The sequence below is a fragment of the Lissotriton helveticus genome, chromosome 2_1 (assembly GCF_964261635.1).
Source record: "Lissotriton helveticus chromosome 2_1, aLisHel1.1, whole genome shotgun sequence".
In the NCBI taxonomy this organism is placed as follows: Eukaryota; Metazoa; Chordata; class Amphibia; order Caudata; family Salamandridae; genus Lissotriton; species Lissotriton helveticus.
This window is the reverse complement of record NC_136059.1, coordinates 1,795,386,292-1,795,411,569: the sequence shown is the minus strand read 5'-3', so window position 1 is coordinate 1,795,411,569 and position 25,278 is coordinate 1,795,386,292. Positions and strand designations below refer to the sequence as shown.

The following is a 25,278-nucleotide window of genomic DNA, read 5'->3' as shown; positions in this document are numbered from 1 at the left end:
ATTTTTTACAGATGCCTATTTTTTGGTTTTTTGTTTGTAGTGTATGTTTTTTTTAATTTTGATTATTTAGCGGCCAGCCTATACCATGCATGTTTATGCATTAAGAATAGGGGGAGGCGGGGGTGCTTCGAAGCCGACCTCCCTGCAAGATTCCCATTTACATGCAAAAAGGTTAGTTTATGCAAAGCAAGCCTTCAAGTTCAGATATAGGAGTGTAAGATGAATCTCATCCTTCTTCTGAGACATGAGGCCAGGATCCTTCGAAACAACGTACATCTTGTCCCAGGACAGAGCAGGTACTCCGGGATCGGATGTTCCTGGCCAAAGTGCTCTGGTGATGATCCAAGAACTCTCACAAGTGAAAGCATCTGAACAAAGGTTGAAACATCATTTTAAATTGCGTTTTGAATGTTTGATGAGGGACGATAGCATGGGTGAGAAGATGGAAATAGATGTTGAGGTCTCTTCAACATTCAGTTGCTGAAGCATCCCGGCCATTAATGGCCATTTCTTGCTCCTATGTGTGCCAGATTATCATTTCAACGAGAGGGTCCTTGAGCCTCACTTGAAAGCCCCATGCAATACCTGTGGACAGGGAACCTTATTAGTTTTATATAAGGAGGATTTCAAGATGTATTTTGCTTGGGCTAGTTTCCCTATTACATATTGCAATCATACCATGATTTAGTGTAAGGCAGGGCAAAGGAATAAACACACCTGCTTGTTATCAAAAGGAAAGTGTAGCATCCTGCTCATTAAGTTCATGTTCCATTGTGAAAATTCTATACACAACTGTCAAAAGTCTCATCAGAATGTAAAGAGCAAATTAGAAAGTAGCCCTTGCAGCTGTGTCTTGCCTCTGATCAGAGTCAGCCGGAGGAGTCTGTTCTAAAGCAACAACTGCTTGTAGTTTCCTCTAGAAAAAAAAACCCGAATTAGTGTAGTTTAGCTGTCAGTTCCATATAACATTATAGGAAGGTTGGTAAAAAAAATTGAGCATTCGTTTTTTTCAGATAATCATAAAGCAAGTGTATAAACGTACACAACTACATTTCATGTGGGGTTAAAAAAAACAAGTTAATCAAAGTCTTTCATCCCTTGACTGAATTTTGCATGTGAGCGGTGAGATAATATTTGTGTAGAAGTGCTGCCAAATGGCGGAATTCTAAACACTAATGCTTCTGGGTATGCCAGGAGTCTCATTTCTCAATGCATCAAAATGCCATGAAGTTGCAGCGTCATTTTGCCTCAGACTTACCAGGGCTCTATGTGCCTGGAGGACCACATTGTCTGAGATTTCTTGACATAAAAAAAAAGACTCTGAGGTCTGGCACCAAATCTGGAATTTATTCGGAGCATTGGCAGTGAGCTGTCAGGAAATGTACTGGGCATTCTGTGCTCTGGCATCTGAACAGACATTTTTGCATACTTTCCTTCACACCCCCTCTGCTCATCCCCTCCTAAATCGCACTGCATTTCTTACCAAGTTAATGACTTTTTGTTTATTTCAGATCTGTTCTCGATTTGCTGTATATTGTTTACATGCCATTCTCAGTTCTTTTGTTCTTTCCTTCCTCACACCCGCATGCCTCTTTACAGCCTTCCAAAGCGAGTGCGCCTCAGGGAGTTTCTGCTGTACTCACCGCTCCTCCTGCTTGTCTTCCTCCTTCTCTTCCATTTCTTCCTCCTCTTCATCTTGCTGGTCGCCATCTTTGCTGTGTCCCAGTGACTGCTCCATCTGCCAGGTCCTCCTGAAGATCCTGGTCGTGCTCTACATCTTCATCTTTGTTTGCTCATATATTGTGTTTCTTTCCATCAATTCAGCGGCCAAGTGCTCGGACAATGCAATCTCAAAGAGCCACTCTGAATCCGAGCCTTCTCAGACCACTTCATCTTCTGTCCAGTGTAAGTTGAGTGCCCGTAGCTGTAGCGTTAAGCCGAGGGGATTCTAGGCTGTGCACTGCGGAGTTGGTAGACCAGAGTTATGAAGAATTTCTCTGCCACAGTTTGACGGTCTTTACTAACTGAGATTGACAAATTCAAGATTTTCAGATGTGATCCACAGCTGTGTACTCTGCTCTCTCTGGTCCCTGTTAAAATTTGTTTTGAAGTTGCCAGCAGCCCACAGCCAGATCTTCAGCTATTTCAACACACTTGCTCCATGTCCTATCATGGCTGTCATGCAGTGCAGTAACAGAGGTCTGTTTCTTTCTGCATGATGGCTGATTTTATACAGCCGCCTTGTCAATCTCTCCACTATATGAAAATTTGAAAAACTTGATTGCTGTCTCTTATGTCTTCTCGTGGGGAAAACCTTTTTTTAACTTTGAATAACCTTTTATAATTTGGCAGACTATGACTGCCTCTGCTTAGCTAAAGGAACCATTTAGCACATTGAAGATCAGTGAAACCAAGAATCAATAGTTTGTGCAAACTTTATTAAACACTTTAGAAACAGAAATACAACTGTATTAGAATGCTACATAAGACTTTAGCTCCTCTTGTTTAATTTTATTGAAACTCAGACATGCTGAAATGAATATGTACTACACAGCATTATGACTATCGGCTATTAATGATAGAAGGGAACAATAAAGACAATATTCTCTTGCTGCAGTATTATGGGGGAGCTTCACAGAAGTAGTTGATAGTGATGAGCAGGAGAGTGGCTAACATGTCGTGTGTGTGTTTATATTGCACTAGCTTTGTCAGTTACTTGGCCTTGGGTTTACAATTGTAATTTGCCCAGTGAGCTTTCTCTACTGCATAGCTCGTCCTGGCTTTGCATAAGAATTCATCTTCTCACTCTGTACTGGACTTCTTCCAAAAACGTTTACTCTGCCTATCATAAAATGGTTATTATCTGTGCATGTTGCAGATCAAGCCAGTACAGTATATCTCCAGTGGTGTGGAGTGGACTTTGAATGTGGTGGGGCATAAGTACCAGTGCCATGTTACACTGATTATGTGAAGTGAACATGGGGCCAATTTCCTAGATGGAGGGGCAGAAATTTCACCCTAACAAAATGTGAAAAAACAGCCACATGGTGCATTTTGGAGCACAGATTCTCATAAACGGGATAAAACTCCGAAGCTTCTTCTGGAACACTAATGAAATATTCCCTTAATGTTGTAGTGTTGCAGATTGGCCTTCTCCAAAAAATCCTGGAAAGAACAGAAAGAAAACAGTTAATTTTTCATGGAAGGTCCCCTAACTTGCCAACAAAACTTATGGTATTATCAGTTATAGTTATCGAGGTTTGGAATTTCAGGTGCCCTATCATTTGTGAAAATGTCTTTGTCTTCACTTTTCCACATTACCATATATAGCCGACATAACTCATCCCTCACCAACCATCTATCCATCCACCCCCAGTCATCCATTCACACCCCCCACTCATCCTTCCACCCCCACTCAATTGTTTTGGCTAAAAAGCCACACAATGCATAGAAGCATATCAAAAGAAAAAACACCTTATATACAAAAACAAACTAAAAGAAAAAGTTTAAATTCGAACCAAAAAAGAAAATTTCGCCTTATGGCGAGTTTCAGCATAAAACACTGAAACATGGAACGAAACCCCAGCTTGCAGCCATTCTGCCCATATATATTGTAGGGTTTTCCGGTAGGCACTAACCCTTTACACCTCCTTAAGTGTTCCATGCTGGTAACAGCATGGTGAACTTTCTGTATGTTTCAGCTAGAGTATTAAGAAGTGACCTGACCCACAGCATGACAAGACGTAAAGCATTTATACCTAAAATGCAGTTCATACCGAGTTCGCATCTTAATGCTACTAGTATGGTTTCTTCTCAAAACAATTCTCATGTCTTAGAATGTCATTAGTTTTAGTGCACACCCATACTTCTGCCTGAGGTGGCAAGAACCTTTGCTCTGTAATGCTAAATGACTGCGCTTATTAAATCACCTTCAAGTTATTTTTGCAACTTAAAACCACACCAGTGTTTTGTCTTAGACTGCACTCTGCTTTTATCCTTTGCTAGTTCCAGGATAGATTTTGGTCTAGCCGGATACCCAGCTAGTCAAAAAAGTTTATGCTCTCGAGTAAAACTCAATTTATGGAGATAGAAAGTTTGTGTGTATTTTGAATTTGTTCCCCCAAGTACTTGGTTTTACCAATGTGAATCACCAAGTTCGTTTCTGTATAGTACTGTTCAAACCGCCTCAATCTATGATGACTTGATATCTCAATACGTTGCAGTAATACAGAATCTACGTACAAAAGGATAGCACTTATTTCTCTTCCCTGGATGGGCATGTCAAGATTCAGACTATCCTTCTGGATACCTGCTAGCTAGAAACATAAGCTGAAGAATGGAGAGGACTTTACCTTGTCAGACCCCAGAGGGTCTTCTGAATACTTCAGTGACACGCTCATCTCTCATTTTAACCTTTGCTGTTGTCTGCTTGTGCAGGCGCCACTGGACAAAGCCATGCAATTCGTATCCCCCGCCATCTTAGAGAAAATCAAATATTGTTGAAAATCACATCTCGACTTTTCCTTTCCTAAACCAAACCTGTGCATTGCACACAATATTGTTCCTACCTACCGACTCCTGTTTGCCAAAATCTTACGATCGATTTTTCTGCCTCCTTAAGCAGAGAGATCAGGAGATAGTTTGAAGAATCCAAGCAAAGACCTTTTTTTGTAGAGAGGTTTAATTATAGCAGTGCTTCAGGCAGTCCATGACAAAGCCATAGCAGAAAATGGCATTACATGCTGATGCAAGTTCCAGGGCCCAGGTACTCATATTTGCTTGAAATAAATCTGTTGGAGCATTATTGGGTTTTTGAGCGGATCCTTAATCATTTTCACCACAAAACTGAGGGAACCAACTAGGTGATGAATACAAATAACCAAAATGCCTTACCTATCTACTAGCTCTCATGTGCTCCTCAAGGCAGTTCTATCTCCCAAGTGTCCCCATGCTGCAATTTCCCAAAAACATTTACTTTTCTTGTCCAAGGCTGCTGATTTCAGTGCATTCCATTCTCTTTGCTGAACCTGCTTTTTTCACCCGATTAGGTACTTGTATTCTGTGTGTTGCCACCAAGTCTATTTTACCATCAGGGCTGATTTCAGAGCCTCTGTGGTCTGTTTAATAATAGTTTCCGAAACTCTCATCAGCTATAAAATGACTGACATTTATGCTTATTAGTTAAACTTGAGATCACCAAGGGTGAACAGCAGAAGGCCGAGATGAGCTGTTATCAATCAGTCACACAAATGTCTGAACCGTGTGAAGCACAGGGAGAGGATGAAGCCTAATGGCTGGAGTGGTAGACTTCAAAGCTGGGGAAGTGGGTTCAAGTCTCAGCAAGGGATGCTCAACATCCTGTGATTCTGGGCAAATCACTTAGTCTCCCCGTACCTAACCAAAAAAAAATGAATGTGTATGTAATGCAACTGGGGCTCATGTAAAGTGCTCTGATAACTTCAGGTCAAGTTCGCACTATATAAAACACATCCCATGGCTTTGTGCTAAATTCTGCTTCCACCACCATTGGCTACACATTGTGCCATATAGACATAGTTGTCATCTTACCATCTTGATACTCTATGGCTATTTGTGAAAACAAGCTTTAGAACAGCTAGCATTTGCTCCATGGTTGCCAGATCTTCGTTGTTGCAATGCTAAGTTGGTCACAAGGATCTTGTGGTCACTTTTCACTTTTCACCGCATCTCTTTCCTAACATGATATTTTAAAGTTGGATACAATGGGCCTCTCAGCAGATTTCCCTCAAAACATACGTTTCAACTAGCTAAAGGAACAGATCGTAATGTGTCTCTAGTTGGAACGCTAAATACTCAGCATATATTCACTCGGGAACTCTGTTTTAGTTCGCAGCTATGCAATATATATTCTTGATTATACCCGAGGTGTTTCAATGTTAAGATCTTGGTAAATCTCATCTACACTCTAAAAATGATCACCTGTTAATACACAAAACAATCAAAGAGCTCTTTTAATAACAACCGTTTGTTTATTCCCCCATGCTTCTATTCTTGATAATGCATAGACTCATTGAGAGCTAGACTTTTAATGAAGTCAGATTGTGACCTCACGATGAACTGATCTCATGCTTTCAAGTAGATGCAGCATCAAATGCTTCAATACGCCCATCAGAAACTTATAATCTGTTGGAACGTTAGATGGACAAAAAGAGAGCTTGTGTAACAGCAGAAAGTTGTTAAACGTAAACATCGGGTAACAGCACTGTGGGAGGAAAATAATACTCACTAGGAACATTATGCAACATTTAAAAAACATGCTATGGTTGTACAATACAATGTCATTCAAAATATTGTTCCATGCAACAATGACCCTCATTGTAGCAAAGTCATTGGCTATTGACTTTGAGCATACAAAGACTGCATTCATCATAGTTATGTTCTGAAATAAAAATACACACCAGATCATCTTTTGTAGTGGTAAGAAAGAAATATTAACTTTGAAGATAGGCAGTCCATATAAGAGTGTTTTTTTAATTAACTCAGCAAGATTCTACAGCTTGAAAGGATAACATTCTAAAGGTTTTTTCTTCGTTCTGTCTTAAGAATACATCGAATTTGTAGTACTAATCTTTATAAAGCAATCACCCAAAGTTTTGTTGTTATTAATACTCCGTAAAATGTACAAAGCTCTTGTCCTTGATGATATGCAGTCACTCAGAGCTCAACCCCCTGATATCCAAAATGTAGCAGCTATCTGTTCCTGGTAATGCCTAGGGTTACTCAGAGCTTTTGCTTGCACGTATAGTCCAAAAACATATGGACACCTAGACCTTAGATTCAAAAATGCCCTTGTCACTTAAAGCTTACATCCTGTTGACATCCCAACTCGCATTAAGCTCTACTCTGGATTATGTTCAGACTCACTCACTGTCACTGATGACTAATGCTCATATAGATTGCTGCTCTGTTAATGAGTGTATACCGATTTGTTCACTAAGATCTTTGTTCTTGATAATACACAGAATAGTTCAGAGTATTACGCTTGACAATGCATAGACATTGGCAAAATCATACAGTAGAAATGAAATTCATTTTTGTGCTCTGTTCCCTAGGATATTTTTAGTCGATGGTCTGCTTCATTGTGGGAATGGTTGGGCTCTTATGTTAGATGATTTATTTCTATCTGATCAGGGGTTTATAAAGCACTAGATGCCGATGATGGAATCAGCCTAATACTTTCTTGGGTGAAAGGGATTAGATATCTAAGAAAATAAACTATTTGCATGGCTGAGACCAAGTATAATCCAAGAGAGTGATAATCCAATTCTTCCATAAAACTCCTTGAAAGGGTTCATTGTGAAACTTTAAAAGCTGGAAATAACCCAACCAAAGCAAAACATTTTTGGGTGGTTCAAGATGATGACTATACATTTTTGAAGGAAGAAATATTCACTTGCAATGACTGTCAAGCTGGCTGAGAGAACTCATGTCGATTTGAAGAATACTTTCTTTAGACACTTACTTGTCTTGGGTTATTCCCAAGTCTGTGGTGAAATCCTTAGGTGGTCACCTTTGATTATTCGAATTGCAAGGATGCCATTTTAGAGCTGTGAGTTTTGGGTCTGAAGAGCTATTCCACGAAATCTTTGATAGCTTTTGGAGTCATTGAAAAATAGCTTCTGACCACATGTGTGAACTTATTCTTTAGTCTTTTGCATAACTGCCGCCCTCCACCTCCTCCATTGTTGGTCCTGTTGTCACTGATGACTGCTCCACAAAACCCTCACTTACAAGAGACTTCATCTTAGTGAAAATTGAACTGTTCTATCTGTTTGAATGATAAATTCTCATAAAAAAATAGATTTCTTTTTGTACTGCTACATGTAGTTTGAAAATGAAATAAGAGATGCAAGTGATGCCCCTTCCAGAATGTTATTTAGCCTTAGAGACGGTTCGCCCCAAATTAAAGCTTCTGTGCTGATTTGTTGGATCACAGCAACATTACTTTTGTCTAAAACACTTGACCAATCTTGCAGTTTTGCACCTCAGTACCATCAGTAGTTTATCAGAAAAGGCTATTTTATGTTTATTGGTTGCTTGCTTGACCGTTGGCTATGCTAGTTAATGCTTGGAACACAGATGTTTCAAAACAATAAATTTAAAAGGCATTTGTAGCCGGTGTTTTCCCTACTGAGGGGTGGTGCAACACCCCCACACTGCTATTTCTAACTACTTTGCTTAAACGGCATTGGGCCACCAAATGAGTCCACCTAAAGGATAGCTGGAAGCACCCAAAAAGGTTTCCACATACGGTTGGTTCTTGCTTTCTTCCATTGGCGGATTTTGGGCTGTGATGTTTTTTACATTCCTGAGGTAAATTGTTGTCCTCAAGTCACTTCCATTCGTTTAAGGGTTCAGGTATTTCAAAGCAATAGTTGCTAAATAGTCTCTTCTGTGGGACAGCTCAATAGATAGAGCCTCAAAACCTGAATTCTTCCGAACTCACCCAAGTCCACTCGGGGAAACTCCAATAGTTAAGAGTAGTACTATGGTTCAATGTTTACTGTAAACCGGGCTGGACTGGGAACTCAAAGCAGACTTGGCAGTTTTGTTGGGCCAGCCCCCAACCGGTGGGCTTGGGGTTGCAGCAGGGTGCACTGCGGCTTTTGTTACTGGGGCCGATATTGCAGTATTGCTCCAAAACAGGCCCCTGCAGCTGCCAAGCCAGCCCCCACTTTTCCTGCCTCCCAGAGAAATGCCTGATGCCTGCTATGGCCAGACTGGCTCTGTCTGTGAATCTAGCACCTAGTACTAGGGAGCTATAAAGGCATAACGGTTGGTATCTTTGGCCCTGAACACACTAGGACGTTCTAGTTTTCTTTCTAGATCATGTTTTAAGTGTCCTTCCTACTAAAGTTTTTTTGGTTTTACCTTCTAAAAGTTGAGCACTGACTAGACATTCAATTTATTAACTGTTATCTATTGTGCCACCCTGTAATTTGTATTTCTTAAGTCCCTGCACCTCCTAAATCAGGCAGTTACCTTGAGTGAAACATGTGATAAAAGGGAGTTCTTACTCATTGAAATGGTGTGCAGGAGTGTTGTGGCCATAGCACAAAAATGGCTAACGAGCTTTCCAACACATTGAACGGCCCAGAAACCCCCTACTATTGACTGTTCCTACAGACCTGGCTTTATAATCTAAAACATTTTACCTAATGCATCTATAATCTCTACTATTTTACCCCGTTTTTCTTTCTTTTTTTAAATCTAGTTGTCGGTCTTGAAAGTACAAAAGACAAACATTTCAAAAACTAAGAACAAATCTCATACATAGAAGACCTTTAAGTGTCATGCCATATTACCATAAATCCATACTCCTTCTCCCAACCGCCTTTTCTTCCTCAAAGCCCCCCTCTATTCATTCATCCAATTCCCCACTCCTTCCGGCTGGATCAACCATTTATTGAGTTATCAATTCTGAGAGAACTCCAGTTCGTATTAACCATTTCCAGCTTTTTCACAGAACTCTCTCCGGGTGCTCCACACTTTCACAAACTTCTGCAAGCACCCACTCACAATATGCAATATTTCCTCCACCAGCCCATATTTCTATTCAGTTGTGCAAGGTGTGGGGTGTTCCCATTTCATCAGTGTCTTATCACATGTCCTGTGCCCTTCAACTTCACCAGATTACCGAATATCTAACTGTATTGTGGTTGACTCAGTTAATTTGCATGCCCAATAATGACATCTCACATTTGTAAGCCATAGTACTCTCCATCTTTTGGTTAAACCCCAGCTAAAAGTGCTGAATTCTCGGGCATCCCCACAGTGTAAGAAAAGAGAGTATTGGCATCACCACACCCCCTGAGACATTTATCATTAGCAGTTTTCTTAACTTTGCGCAGTAAGGTTCTTATATAGTATACCCAATGGAGTATTGGGAACTGGCCCAGCCTGAACCCAGCCCTGAATGGTACCTCTCTGGATGCTTGCATGCCTCCACCCAATCCATATCATTAAGTCCCTCCGGCTCCTGCTCCCATTCTCTGTGAGCCCAATAGAGCTATTGTTAATGAGTCTGCTGTAAATTTGTGAGACAGTATGCCTGCGAACCTGAGCTGACAACACCCTAAATTCCAGTGTGTCTCTCCCTGGACTTTTTCTAAATAGATCTTTTATTTGGTCAATGAATTGTTTCACCTGTACTGGAGCTCCTCAAGGCTAATATTCTGCCCATGACCAATACACCTCCAGTTCAGATGTTCCCAAGTGGCCCCACTGTTTGAAACCTTCCAGTTTATATAAATCGGGCAGCAATACGGAGTCCCACAGTGTGAGCCTTCCCAATCATCCAGTGGTTCTTGCCATGTTCTGATAACTATTGTAGTGTGAGTTTGCCTATTCGTTTGGGTCATTCCACCATCCAATGCTGTAGATATCCTTTTGGCTCCATAACCCTTCTATCTGCCTGGGCTATGGGATCCTCTTGTGGAATTCAAGCAGTCATTTACCACATGTATATGGGCGGCCCAATAATATGTATATAGATCCAGGAGGGTGATGCCCTTTTCATAGAGACTCCAACAAAGCATCAGCGTCACAATCCTCTGTTTTTTCCCATTCACAGTAATGTCCTACGAACACTATTCATTTTTACTAAAAGGATCTCTGGAATTCAATATGGGCTGTTTTGAAGCCTGTATGAAAATGTGGGCTAACAATTCTTGTATAGAGACCTGCTCTCCCAACCATAGAGATAAGGAGCTTCCTCCAGTGCTCCACATCCGCTCTGAACTCTTGAGGAGGGATATTAGATTTTGTTCTAGAACTTAAATGGGCAATCCCCTATGGCCCTAGGCTTCCATTCTGTAAGGGGGAAACAAAATTGATTTATGCCACTCCACCATAATCTGTTTCATTTCCAGAGCCCTGTATACTGAGTATTCAGGGTACGCTAAATATGAAAGATCATCAGCATATAGGGAGACAATTTCCTCCCAATCATAGTCCCACTTCAGCCCAACTGTTCCAGTGTCGGGGAGAAAAACAAATGGGGAAGGGTGGGCAATCCAGGCCTGACCTCCTGACGAAGAACCACAGATCATATCACCCACTCACACCCCGGCTACTGGCCCTTTGTTTTAGGACTGCTTGCAGATATGGCCACTTTAGAGAATCACATGCCTTTTCAAGACCTAACACCAAGAAGGCTGATGAGTCTTTGATAGTATGCATTTTTGCAACATAGCCGTCTACATTTTTGTCTGGCCTTCCTACAGGGCATAAAACCTAAGTGGTCCACGTGGATCAGTTTGTCAATTACTGTGAATTACTATTTGGTTGGCCAGAACATTGGCCTGAATTTAAATCTCAAAGTCCAACAAGGAGATAGGCCTGTACGAGACACACTCCTCGTCAAGTTTACCAAGGTTATTTGTCAAAAATACATCCAATGACCTCAAATCCATTCTTGAACTCCCTTCCCTTGACTGGCACCATATAATAGTTGAATAATAAGTTCTGCCAGTTTAAATTCCAGGCTTTTGAAGAAATGAGGTAGAAAACCATTTGATTTTAGGGTCTTTCCTCTATTCAGTTGTTTGATCGCCTCCCCAATTTTGGTTACACTGATCTTGTTCTTCAATGTATCCGATCATCCCGCATCAGTGAGGGTATCCAGATATTGACCACAAACTTCTCTAGATCTTTGTTTTTTCTCACCCCTGGCTCTATCCAGTGCTTCCAGATAGTTCCCAAATTCCCCACAATACCAAGTGCCTATTCCACCATTTCAAAATCAAAGGAAATGATGGACGGAGCGTTGACAATGCAATCACTCCCTCCCAGTCAACTGATCTGGGTTTAATCCATCACCATTCTTTAGCCCACTCTGCCACCCCAGTTCAGACATGCAAATCAGTCTGACCCTGTGCCTCATGGGAACAGTCCAGCCCGAACTGCCAAGCCATGCCTTCCCTGGACCGGAAACAAGCTTCCCAGGACCGGTTTCTGGCATTGCAGCCGTCTTCAGCCGGGCTAGCTTGAATCCAGTGGCAAAGTGAGCAAGGGACTCACGTCTGAGCATACCCTGCCAACTTATGACGAACAAAGCAAAACCAAAGGAAATGATGGACGGAGCGTTGACAATACAAGCACTCACCCCCAGTCAACTGATCTAGGTTTAATCCATCACCATTCTTTAGCCCACTCTGCCACCCCAGTTCAGACATGGCCATATGCAAATCAGTCTGACCCTGTGCCTCATGGGAACAGTCCAGGCCGAACTGCCAAGCCATGCCTTCCGTGGACCGGAAACAAGCTTCCCAGGACCGGTTTCTGGCATTGCAGCCGTCTTCAGCCGGGCTAGCTTGAATCCAGTGGCAAAGTGAGCAAGGGACTCGCGTCTGAGCATACCCTGCCAACTTATGGCGAACAAAGCAAAACCAAAGGAAATGATGGACGGAGTGTTGACAATACAAGCACTCACCCCCAGTCAACTGATCTGGGTTTAATCCATCACCATTCTTTAGCCCACTCTGCCACCCCAGTTCAGACATGGCCATATGCAAATCAGTCTGACCCTTTGCCTCATGGGAACAGTCCAGCCCGAACTGCCAAGCCATGCCTTCCCTGGACCGGAAACAAGCTTCCCAGGACCGGTTTCTGGCTTTGCAGCCATCTTCAGCCGGGCTAGCTTGAATCCAGTGGCAAAGTGAGCAAGGGACTCACGTCTGAGCATACCCTGCCAACTTATGGCGAACAAAGCAAAACCAAAGGAAATGATGGACGGAGCGTTGACAATACAAGCCACCACCTGTTTTTTCTTTATTCCACCATTTCCCCTGTACCCAAAATACCACCTCTCATCCATCTCTGGCTTGCCTCCCTTCAAGCTAAGTTTGCTTAAGCCCTTCACGCCCGTTCCTCTAGTAACATGTATTCCTCCCTTGCTATTGCAATTTAATGTCCCTGTTCGTTTGTAGGCTCAGCCATCTGGTCAGTATTCCAGAGCAATTGTTTATGATCAAGTTTATGCACCTTATCCTACCCTGCCGTCCAACTACCTGTAACTTATGCTACAACCTGCACCCTTATCACCGCTTTGTACACTTCCCAGAGGGTTACCTCAGAATGTACAGTTCTCTTGTCACCTGCAAAGTAAATATCAGTAACCTGTCTTAAGCCCTCTAGTGTCTCATTTCCATAACTCCCACATTCCCAACTTCCATCTCGAGGCAGCCCCAGACCTGGTTGCATTATTTTGGTGCATAGTGAAGTGATCAGAAATGATGTGCACTAAATTCTCTCTTTAGGTAGGTTGTGCCTGTTTACATACATCCAGTAGCTCCATGTCTCTAGTAAACTCATGTAGACATTTCCTTTTTGTAATTATATCCAGACGCTCATTTAATATTAAGTGAAGGTCACCTCGTATAATGTGTAGTGTGTCCCGGACCTGCAGTAGGAACGTTTCTAACTGCTTCAGGACCGTGGATTACAAGCTTGGTGGGGGCTCAAAGGGTGGTACTGTAAGTGACACCCTATGGCGTCTCCCTGTTAGTACTACAGAACAGCCCATTGGGTCTACCCAAGGACATTCATTCATTGCCAAGAGTGTTTTACCGGAATAATATTCTGCCACCCCTTGATCCCATTGTGAACCCTGTGTGTGCGCCAGTACTTTGCATTTTTCCCTGCCTAAAAAAACACGGTGATTACCTGGCATATGAGTTTCCCAAAGCAGATTCAGGTCGGGTTGTGTCTTGTGAGGAAATTCGCCACCATCCCACTTTTTATTGTATAACCAAGGTTGTCCACGTTCCACGACAATAACTTTTGTTCAACTCGCATATTTCTGGTAAATGATAACACAATTGTTTGAGCCAGTGCAGTCAGAGAACCACACTACTGTGGCTGGAACCTACTTCTTGTCTGCTCCCCATCATGGTAAAGCTACTTTTTCTGATTCCCCCAACCCTATTACCTCCAGCAATGGTCTTTGAACTACTCGCCTCTACCAATGCCCGAGGTGCCTGTCATCAACCCCTCCCCCATTCTTCACTTCATACTTAACCTAGTAACTATGTTTAATTCACTTTACCCTAATGATCACATGCTCCTAGCTGAGGTAGGGTCGAGCGAGTTTCCTTAGAGTTCAAACAATGAAGCTCCTACTTTCTAATGCATCGTCTCTCCACGTGTCCACTTAATCAATGACCTCTCCTGCAGTACTTCTGTTGTACGGCTCAGTTAGGAGTCAGGTGATGCTTCATGGAAGTCAGTCCTGGTGTAGACTTTTGCCCATCATGTCTCTGATGGCAATGGAATGGCCCTCCACAAAAGTTACAATTCTGACTTTACTCTTTCCAAGATCTTAAAGTCCCCATCTATCTCAGTGGAGGTTCAGGATTATCAAGTGCTGCTCCTCCATTCCATCCCATCATTGCCACCAGCTCACAGTTCTTTTTGGTGCCAGCCTCACAAAAGGAGTACTTGTCTACTCTGTTGGATTGTGTGTGGCCTTGCTGCCCTTTTCGCATGGCCTCAATATCAGATTGTCCAGTATGACTGTACAGAGATCGGTCCAATCCGCTTCAAACTTGGTGACCCTTTCTCCGTTCAGTTCGTTTAGTGGTAGTGATTCCTCCTGCCCTTTGTTTTGCAGCAGTTCAGCCACAGACGAGCTTTTTGCCTGAACCACCCTCAAATGCACCCCCTCAGCAGGGATAAACAGTGGTTCCTCCAGCCTCTGTCTCATCCCATGTTTATGTGGGTCCAAACATCAGTCTTTACCCCTCTTCCTTGAATATTGCATGTCTCCTCCACTTCTCTGACCTGTGGGCTTTATATGTAACATAGAGTAGGCCCACTTCAGCAGTCACTCATAGGCTGATGGCCCATTCAAAGGCAATGCTCCCAGCTTCTTCTGTCCTCCACTCCATGTCGACCTAAGGGGACTAGGTCCTATTCCACAACACTGGTGATGGCGAAGGCCAATAAGTCCTTTTAATTTTTTTCCCTCAGTGCTGCAGCAGATCAGTTGAGCCCCCTGGACCCATCCTCTTAACTTCCTTCCTGCCTGCTTTGCAGGACCTGCTCTCTGGCTTTAGGGGATCGGTGCCCCATCTCACTGCAGTCAATGTCACAGCTGCTGCACCCACTCGCGAGGGGTTCCACTACTGTCTCCAGCCTCTCTGGCACCAGGCCCACACATATACACTCCTCACTTTGGAAAATTGCATTTTAGTGGAACTTGGTGCTAGCATACTACCTTGCTTCAGCGGTCTATCCTACCTGCCATGTTTTTCTAAACTTTATTGCTAAAAAAATCCTATGAAGCAATCCTGCAACGGCTTTGGTCTTTCACTATGCTCAGTGGCTTAGGTATTTCTGAGTCCTAGAATATTTATATGATGTTGCCAAAGACCAGCACCCCAACTCTGAAAATGGGTCCAGCACCCTTTTATGCATCACACTCAATGTGGCTCAGGAGGCAGTGCTATGACTGAGAAAACTAGTTCTTGCCAATGGAGAACATCCAATTTACTGGGCTAAAGTAAAGCTTGATAGATATAAAGATCACAGCCAACATTCTTCCACACAAACATATTATTCATCGTAAGGTGGTACAATAAGCCCAAATGTTAGTGCTGTCCATGAATTTTCAGCCGCAGAGGTCGTCAAAGCCAGCGCTGTTGATAATTTCACAACAGGCTTTGAAACAGATGAGGTTTAGTCTGTTTAATGGCATATGTTTTCAAATTTATGATATTTTTAAATCCATAGGAAGTGAAGGAAGCTGTGGGAATGGAAGGCACTGTTGCATGTTAGGCCTCTTGTACAGTTGTTGCACATTTCTGGATTCCATTGGTCACAACCTTTTTGTTAGCGGGCGGGTGGGGAAGCTTCAAAATGCCAGTGAGACCTACTAATGCTATGTGTATATGTGTAAGTGGGCATGTTATGGGAGTGATGTCAGGTTGGGTTATCTTGTGAAGTGTCTTCTTGGTCAGATGTTTAGTTGTACAGTGCCTTGTCTTTTCATTGTCTGGGCAGAAACTGCAGTGCCATTAGACTCGGGCTTCTCTGAGTAGCTTGTGAGCTACTGGGAGCTCTCCAGATACCGATAAGTAGCTCTCATGTGGGCAGCCTACCCTACTAAATTAGCAGCTTTTGCTTGGTTTAATTAATATATGTAAGGAAAGTGAGCATGTATTCGAGATAAAAATTTGTATATTTTCAGAACTTTTTCAGAAGATGATGTTTGGAAAAAAGATGGTTAAATTTGCAAAATAGATTTTAAACGAATATATGAATAATAAATCATGTGGCATCGAGGAGAACATATACTCCTATTACCTTGGGGACAGGGGGCAGCTATGACTCTTATATATTACCCATAAAGACTCATTTTTAACATTACTGCTAGCAAACCCTGCCTTATGCACTGAGGTGATCACTGCTGACAATCTTCCATGGGGTGCCACTAATTTAATTGTCTGATATCCTTATTATTACAACACTAATGCTATTCGTCCCTGTGGTTAATTGTCATTGAACATAAGTATCTCATACTACAGAAAAGTTTGAAACCCTTCCATTAGACCCTGAACGCTCACATGTTGCTGGACATTTTCTAAGTGAATCCAAGTCCTTCTTACACTTTTATTCTCCAGTTCGCATTCGCCTGGTACATGTAGGTAAGCAGGCCACAAATAAATCACTTGGTGAAGATAAGCATAGTAGTGCCAGTGTAACAATTTATCGTCCACAAACATGACATTTGTACAAGCTACTTGGGATAGATTACTGTAGCTGTTTCTCATGATGATACTTCAGGGTGGAACTGAATCAGCTAGGGAGAAGTGTTCAGTCTCGCCTCACACTTAATGCGGTGAACAGAACGGGTTCATGGGTGCAGGGTTGGGTGATGACAGCCCATGCTCGTCTGAAATCAACCCAATATCCCACAGTCAACTGGGGAAAAACGGCAAGAGCGGCAGAATGACCAGGGTCGGACGGGCCTATAGGGTAATCAAGCAGTGCCTGATGGAGAGATCTGACAGTTCAGTGTGGGCCTATTTTATGGTCTGGTTTTTACAGTTGATTTCTCTGATCTGATATAACCACAAACATTATCCCCAGCAAACGTAAATGCTTTACTAGCTCACAACTGTCCTGATATGCAAACGTTGGTCATTTTTTTAAAGTCGGGCTTGACAGTGCAGCTGTCGCCTGACTATTATGTGAGCATTACTCGAGAGGGACTTTGCCTCCACCCACATGACGGGTTCCAGGAGTACAAGTTTTGATTGAGAAGAAGTTGTGTTTACCAAAAAAAAGTGCTTGCCCTCCATGCAGCTGTGATAATTTGTTTATTTTTCCAGCTCCATAAGCTTGAAATTTCAGGATCTACATATGATATGGGAATGCTATTAAAGTGTCTTAGATAGCTAGATTGTTGTTGTTTTTCGCTGGTAGCAGCACAGATGAGGGGAGCACAGTCCTTAACCTACATGGATGTTTAGTTCTGACTTGGCAGTACAACAGTTACATGGCCTTTTAACCTGCACCAATATAATTATACTGTTCTTTGCTTTCCCCTAAATACATATTCATTCCCAGGCTATTTACTTGCAATGCTTCATAGAAATTAATTTATTATCTCACTATACTAATTCATCATTAATCCTTTTTGGGTTCTGGAGTAGCTTGTTACTTGCCGAAAAAGCGCTGTGTGCCCCATCGGGGGTAGTAAGCGCTATATAAATGCAATTACAATTACAAAATTGCCATACAACATTCTTTTAAATCCAGACCTATTGACATTGCCAGTGTTTGTTTGGCTATCCGATTCTCTACTGAAGACCACTTTTATTTTAGTGGCAGTGCCTATTTCCTGTCCCAGTCTCACTCTGCTGGTCACACTGGCTATATGTGCACTTGCGTTCTAATAGTCTCCTTGAACTTCTGCAGCTTTATGTTAAAGCACTCCAAGTAATCGGGCAACCATTTTGAGACCAGATATGGGCTTGTCCCAAATTGACTCTTATGGGAAACTCAGAGGGATTTTTGCATTAAGCTAAAATGGTCGCACTGCTCCATCTCGGCAGTTTCAAGTTAAGACTACTGTCGAAAACGCGAGGAAAAGTAGGGGAAATGTCACCATGTGCAAAGGCTGTGAAACTGATTCTGCTTGAAACATTTCAGGCCCCTCTTCATGCGCACATCCGCTTTCACTGAAAAAAAAAAAGCCTGTGCTCGGCCATCTGGCTTAATGCGTGAGTCACTTGGAGGAGAGGATATTCAGACTTGCATGATCTGCAACCGGGATGATAATCGGTGTGTTCCAAGAGCAGTGGAATCTGGGTCAAACTCCGACTACCCGGAGGGGAACTAAAAATAGATCAATCTGTACAACGCCAGCCTGGGACAGTGGAAAATGCCAATACCTTGCTTCAACATGGTGAAGGTGTTCCTTCTATAGCTGAAAATTGTGCTGGTGTTTAATGTGCTTTTAAATTCATTAAGACAACATATAGCATTCTAAATCCTGTCCGAGCACAATGCAGTCACCAAGTGTCTAGCGGCCGCGTACAAATAAAAGTGGCATCACTTTTGGTCGATTTCGCATAAATGTAATATTTGTCCTCTGAATTCTTATTTCTGTCGTGAATGTTCTGAAAGTCTGGCGACCACTTGTCAGCCCTAAAGCTTGGTTTTTTGACAGAATTACAATCCAGTTAATCACTGTAAAGTGGGTAACCTGATACTAACCGAGTCCTCACAAGTTAAAAGTGGAATGAACCATCAGACCGTTCAGTGTGCACTGTCTGGTGTGGTGTCACTTCCTTTTTTGCGATATATTTAGTTCTTGGTAATGTGAATCTGTTCGGCACATATGCAAATTTCCACACAGGTGCCAATGACCCCGCCTTCAGAGGTAATTTGGGTTCTGAAGCAACAATCAATCATAAACCGTGCTTAATGTGTTGTTATCAAGTGCTGGAGTCCTACATTTTGATATCTAGTTCTCTTTCATCCCTTCTTTCTTTCCTTGTCATTGTTTTTCCTTTACTTTTCTTCTGTCTCCTTTCCTCCTTTAGTGTTTTTCTTGCTCTGGGTCAAAGTTAGGCCTGTGCAAATTTGTTATGCTAGCATCATCTTGTGTAATTTCTGAATAGTGCATTCTGTGAAACATACTACATTTCTGCCAATTCTTATGACCTCAAATTTTGCAGGACTTTTGCCAGTTGGCAACCGGTTCGAGCGCAAAATATTTTGCAGGGAAATCTTTTCCTCCATTCAGTCTTTTGCTATATGTAATTTCACAAAATTATCCTAATTTTTTCTAAAAGGCACACATTTTGTACATTTTTATAGGACCAAATTGCCTGAACATTTTAAAAATGTACTGAGAGTGATCGAGCTACAGAGAACTCTGAGTGCTCCTACTTGAACTGCTGAAAGATGCACATCCAGGAAGCTAGTGCAAAGATAGCCAAGCGTTTCTATCCTAAAAGCTCCCTTTAAAAAATTGGGCAATCATTTGATGCTTGCAGGGCCGAACTGGGAACAGAAGCCAGCCCCGGCAAACCACTCAGCCGGCCCCCCTGGGGGGGTTAGGGGGCCTGCGTCTGAACTGTTTGCAAGGGCCTGTTTCCGATGATTTTGTTACTGGGGGCCGATATTGCTGGCCCCCGGTAACAAAACCGGCCCCAACCCTGGCAGCCTACAGGGGAAACACCCGGTGCCCGCTACAGCCAGTTCGGCCTTGGGTGCTTGTTTATCAGAGAATCTATTTCCTGCTACCTGTAGTATTGACAGTGCGACCAGTGGCAGCTGCCACAACACAAAGGTGGGAGACAGGTGGGCGGGGGACTGGAAAGGAAAAATAATAATTTTTAAATTCCTACCTTTTCCCTGCAGCCCTGACGCTGATGGCTGCGGAGGCCTTGGAACTCTCCCAGCAGTCTCTGGGAAGGCAGAGGCTGCTCAGCCAATCGATTGGTCTGAGCGGCCTGTTCTGCCACTCGGACTCTTCCCGGGAGCCTGTGGCATTTCTCGAAACCCAGCTGTGTTTGTGTTGGAGAAATAGAAGTGCGCATGTATGTATGGCCGGCCTAGGATGGCCGGCCAAACATACATGCGCACTTCCAAAAGTGCCACCACATGCCTGTCATGGCCCTTCCCGGCCCCCCTGTGCACGCATATCAGAATCCGTCAAAGAAAAATAAAATTAGATTGTTTCATTATCCTTTTATTTTATCTCTGACTGACTCTGACGAGTGGGGCGATGCTCCTCTGCCATTACAGAGGAGCCACCCCTGAGTGCAACAGGTTTGGGATAGACACCAAATTAATGGGATGTGCCAGAATAGCACTTTCAGAATGTTGTCTCTACCTGGTTATAGAAGACAGTGAAAATGTGACCCTTTCTTTGGATGAGTTCTGGAAAAAGGTTTTCTCAGCTAGCACAAGTGGGCAATCATTGCCTAAGGAATGGCTCACTCAGAGGTGGGAGGAGAAGAGTGTGGTGGGAGAAGCACTCATGTGTTTCCCAAACTATGGATCCCTACCCGATTTTTTTGTGTGCCTCACGAAAGTTCAAGCAGTAAATAAAGATGCCTTTACATTTTGTATACATCTTGCCACATTTGCTGCGCTTCAAAGACCAAGGGCAAATGTCTGGGTATGTCTTCTGACAAATTGCTGCTTAGAATTTTTTTAATATGGGGATTGGTGTTTACAAACTTTCACTCTGCAGGCAAAGAAAAAAAAGTGAGAGGAAATCTTGCTGTGGTACAGGAAGTGTGAAAGGAAGGGCAGTAAAAGGCAACACAACAAAAAGTAAATACCTGTAAATAAACTGTGCACATTCAGCAGTTAGACAACCAAAAATAAAACACATTTGTTTATAATTCTGAAGTGTGATGGAAACAAAGATTTTAATGAGAATCAAAACCAATCAAGGCACTTTACTTGGTAATGCACAAATACTAAGTATGCATTGAAACCAGATTTCTACGCATTCTTTGTGTGTAATATAGTTTTATCAGTAAACCGGTATGGCTGTGCAAATTCCATGGCCTTTTCAATTTAACATTTGCTCTCTGCAAAAGACAGTGCGCTGCCACACAATGCTTTAGCGGCCCTCCTCGTCCATTAAAATAGGTTGGCTGTGAAAGTTTGTTGTTCTAAAAATTGGATTGTGACTCTAAATAGCTTGATTATGATAAGCACTGCACTACACAAACACCCGTGGTTCTGGATTGTTAAATACAGCACATGGACATGGGTATTAAATTGCTCAAAGCCCAGTTACTCACCATTTCCAGTTGTGTGAGATCCGAAACCATGCAGGACGCAGAACACATTCGTGCCAATGAACAGCAGGGTAGGGCCTCTCCAGATCTCTCCTTGCAGGTTAATTGAATGTTAAGGCTTTGTGTTTTATAGCTCTATCAGTGTTTTATGTGAGTGCTGTGTGCTAATTGTAGGTTATACATTGCGCGCTTGGCAATCCAATACCTTTACTGTTTTTTAAACTAATTGTGGACAATTAAGGGAATTGGTGAACGCTGCTGAAGCAGTATGTTAATCACGGTTATATTCCCACTTGCAAAATAATCTAAGTGCAAAAAGGAACACCAGAAAAATTCGAATATGATTGCAGCTAAATGAATGACGTGCAGTCCCTATGAAAAATGCTTAAAACATGTTCATTGTACATTCTAGGGCAGCAAGTCTTTTAAGTAAATAAAGTATAGGGTTTACATTGTGAGACATTTCTTGCTTTCAACACTAGTATCGAGGGATATGAACCCTAGTATTGAGTAATTTTTCAAACTTATATTGAAGAAATATTACTTATTACATCGCTCAGTTCCACAGGGCGTTGCATGTCACAGCAATAGGTTTATTTAACAAAATCTGAGGCAGGTTCCTAAGTGGAAAAACAAACTAAAAATAAAATAAGCGTAGGACAGAAATGAGGTTGGAGGACAAACCTGGATTGTTGATGGCCATAAGATTAAAAATATAAAAAGGCCATAAGCAACATTAACAACAAATCCAATTGTATGCTGTCTCAAGTGGGTTATTATTAAGTTTGTGTTGGCTTACTTAAAATATTTAGTAAAGGCTCCATTTGAGGACCACTGTAAAAGTACTGCTACTTCTACAACCGTTTTATCAACCAAAGGCACCAAACGCTGAATTGGGAGCGAGAACACTCAAATCTCAAATGAGTACCCATGTTAACATGACATCTAATGAATTAAACCTAAGCAGGATAGTGGTTGTATAAGCAAAAGGATTTTCATCTACCAGCCTTTACCGGTTGTTAGATAATCCGATTCCTCAAAAGCTAGTGATCATGCTAGTATAGCTGCAAAACCACTACCTTGTGTGTTTTGCTACTACTCTGGAGTAACAAAATCACCACCAAACTCATAAAAGAGCTGAGGTACTAAATGTGAAATGTCAGAGTCCATCGCTGCCATGTCGAGGGTAGTAAGAAGATATTAATATTGAGAAATGCAAAAAAAAGAGAACTGTAAGAAATAAATAATATGACACCAAGGACTTCTGAGTAGTTTGTTAGTCTTGATTTAAACATTAAACGGCTAAACTCCCAGCTAAGCACAAAAACTTATGAAATGTTCAAAAGTGAGTGAATAGCAGTATGCTTTGCTCCTATGAATAATGAACAGTGGTCCAGTCGGACAGACAGGAGGATAGGCTAAATCAATTAGCATATCCTGATTCAATTTTGAGGACCCAAACACATTCTTCTAGAGGATAAAGACAGGGAAGAGTACACACAACAATATACATTTTTCATCAGACACAAAGAAATATACTTAAATGTATGAATTTCATGTTGTATTAATAGTCAGCAGTATAAATGCATTATTTACATATGGTGGTTGCTCCAAAAAAGTGTGACAAGGTGCATTAATTGATTTAGACTATCCTCTTCTCTGTCCGACTGGACCACTGTTTTATGTATCACAATTTACCCAGATCCTTCAGGTTTTGTGAGTTACCCCGTTGTTATGTAATGCCTCTGACTAATAAGGCAGGAAATTAAATCGCAAAGGCAAAGCCTAACCAAACAAACCTGTAATATAAAGTCATAGAACTTAATAGTGACCATTTTAGGGAGTGCTATGGAAGATGTACAAAGTTCATATCCGTGACAAATAAGTTCCAAAATTAAGCTATTAAGAGGAGCCAATATATTTATATTGCTAAAAATGAGTATGATCCAACATTGCTTGCTGTACCTGACCATTTCCTTATAGTTTCCATGTTGGGTCTGTGAATAACAGTAAATCTTTCATCACAAGTGTAACACCTACTCCAACAACGTTGCAGCATGAGGTCACATGGCTTAATTGATGCCATATTGATGATGGCACTGGTGAGGTACAACGTCTATATCCTTAATGGGTACGGACCGTCAGCAAACCAGCAAAAGATGTCAATATTTGTATATCAGTAAATGTGTAAAGTTTGAACATAGGCACATAAAGCTACTAGGTATTGCAGGTAACAGGAAGGGATTGAAACGTCCCCTTCTGTAAGAAACACGTTGGCTGCTAAATCGTAGATCTATTAATATATGAAAAATAGGAGAATTCAAAAGAGAAATACAGTGGACTGGGAGGTGTTATTATATTTACAACATTACACACGCATCAAAAGCAAAATCATTTGCTTTGTTTTTGATGCCTGAGTGATGTGCAGTGGAATAAACGAGTTCTGCCTTTATTTTATCTTCCACTTGATAGAATTGAGTGAACATATTTACTCTACTCTTTAAGACAAAAAAATGCCTTTTTCAAGAAAAGCATTGTTCATGGATTGGAATTTTTAAAATGTTTATTTTATCAGTATGACCCACTTAAATTAATTCATAAGTAATTCTTGTGTTAGTTTCAAAATGATTTTTAAACATTCTTATTGGCAGTTTTCATTAATAAAAAGTACAACACCGTGTGCCATAGCACATATAGTACAAAGTAATAAATATGAACTGCAAGTGAGCTAGAACCAGTCCCAACATGCACAGGCAGTTAGAGTATGATGCGAGTCGAGCAAGTTGCATGGCGGAAAGGCCACATGGTTAACCCTCCACCCCCCCCCCTTCTGTCTGTCCCAAGAACAAAAAGGTACCAAGTCCCATCTCAAAGGGCCGTATAGACTTAAAGTAGGGTTCAACATCTCCTTACAGTGGGGAAAATCGTTGGACTATCAGTGGAAGAAGTACTGCACTTTCCATCATGGTGTGAGCGCCAGAATAGGTCTCTCTTCACTCAAATATGTGACATGGGGTTTCCATTGGTGCTCGAATGTCATGAGAGCTTTGTACATTGCTCATCCAGTGCTCCATGTCCATCATCGTCCATAGACGTCCGTTCTACTGAATAAATGGAGGGGTGTCTGGCTTTTTCCAGTTATGTGCTATGGTGAGTGTTGCTGCCCCTAAACATTGTAAACACATTTTCCACTTTGCCTTCAGCAGGCCTATCAGGTGTCTAGGTTTTCATCCTAGAGCTTAGTTTCCGGGTTGACAGGGAAGGTCAAGATCTCGCAGAGCAGCAAGGCCATCCCTCCTCAGAATGGTTGTATCTTTGGGCAGTTCCACAATATGTGTCCCCTATAGTGCCACATCCCCTCCAGCACCGAGATGATGTGTTACAATACAAGTGGTGTAAGCGCTCAGGGGTGTATTGCCACCCAAGTCATACTTTCTAGTGAGTCACCGGACTGTAGGTGGACAAGAAGGAGAATTGTATGTCCCTGCGCAATCTATCCCATCCCTTAGAGTCTATAGGAGTCCCGAGCACTCACTTCCATTCCCCATAATGTCATCGGGCCTGTGAGGCCTCTTGTTTTAGAAGGAGCGTTGATATTTTGCCGCATGTGCCAAATAGTTTGGGGAACTGTAGTACAAATGCAGCTTTGGGTCTGGTGGCTCCGGCTTCTGCACGTGTCTTGGGTTGGGTAATCCAAGTAAAGAGTTTCATTTAGCGTGGCAGCTCCGAGTCTGGAAGGTTGTAATTGTGCTGGCATTGGGGTATGGTTTTGATTATGGTTGCCTTGTAGAGATCAGCTATAATTTTGCACCCTCACTCCAGCAAAGGAAAGCCTGCTCATCAAATGCAGGAGGAAATATAGGATAACAGTGAATCGGCATGTGTGTGTAGAAGGTAGGATTCTAGCCCCTGAAGGAACCAAACCTATCCCATGACCACAGTCTAATAGCGATCAGGGTGCCAAGAT

At 42.1% G+C, this 25,278-nt stretch overlaps 1 protein-coding gene across 17 annotated transcripts in view; it reads left to right on the top strand.

Moving 5' to 3' along the window:
* Positions 1-25,278, top strand: part of CAMK2D (calcium/calmodulin dependent protein kinase II delta) — an 805,387-nt gene that overhangs the window by 664,816 nt on the left and 115,293 nt on the right. For 9 of the 17 annotated variants that reach the window (XM_078676751.1, XM_078676747.1, XM_078676744.1 and 6 more), the window contains one exon: positions 1,825-1,905. The exons of the other annotated variants lie outside the window; for them this stretch is intronic. In XM_078676751.1, coding sequence (XP_078532877.1) covers positions 1,825-1,905 — 81 coding nt within the window. The remainder of the gene's footprint in view (positions 1-1,824; positions 1,906-25,278) is intronic. 17 annotated transcript variants of the gene reach the window in all.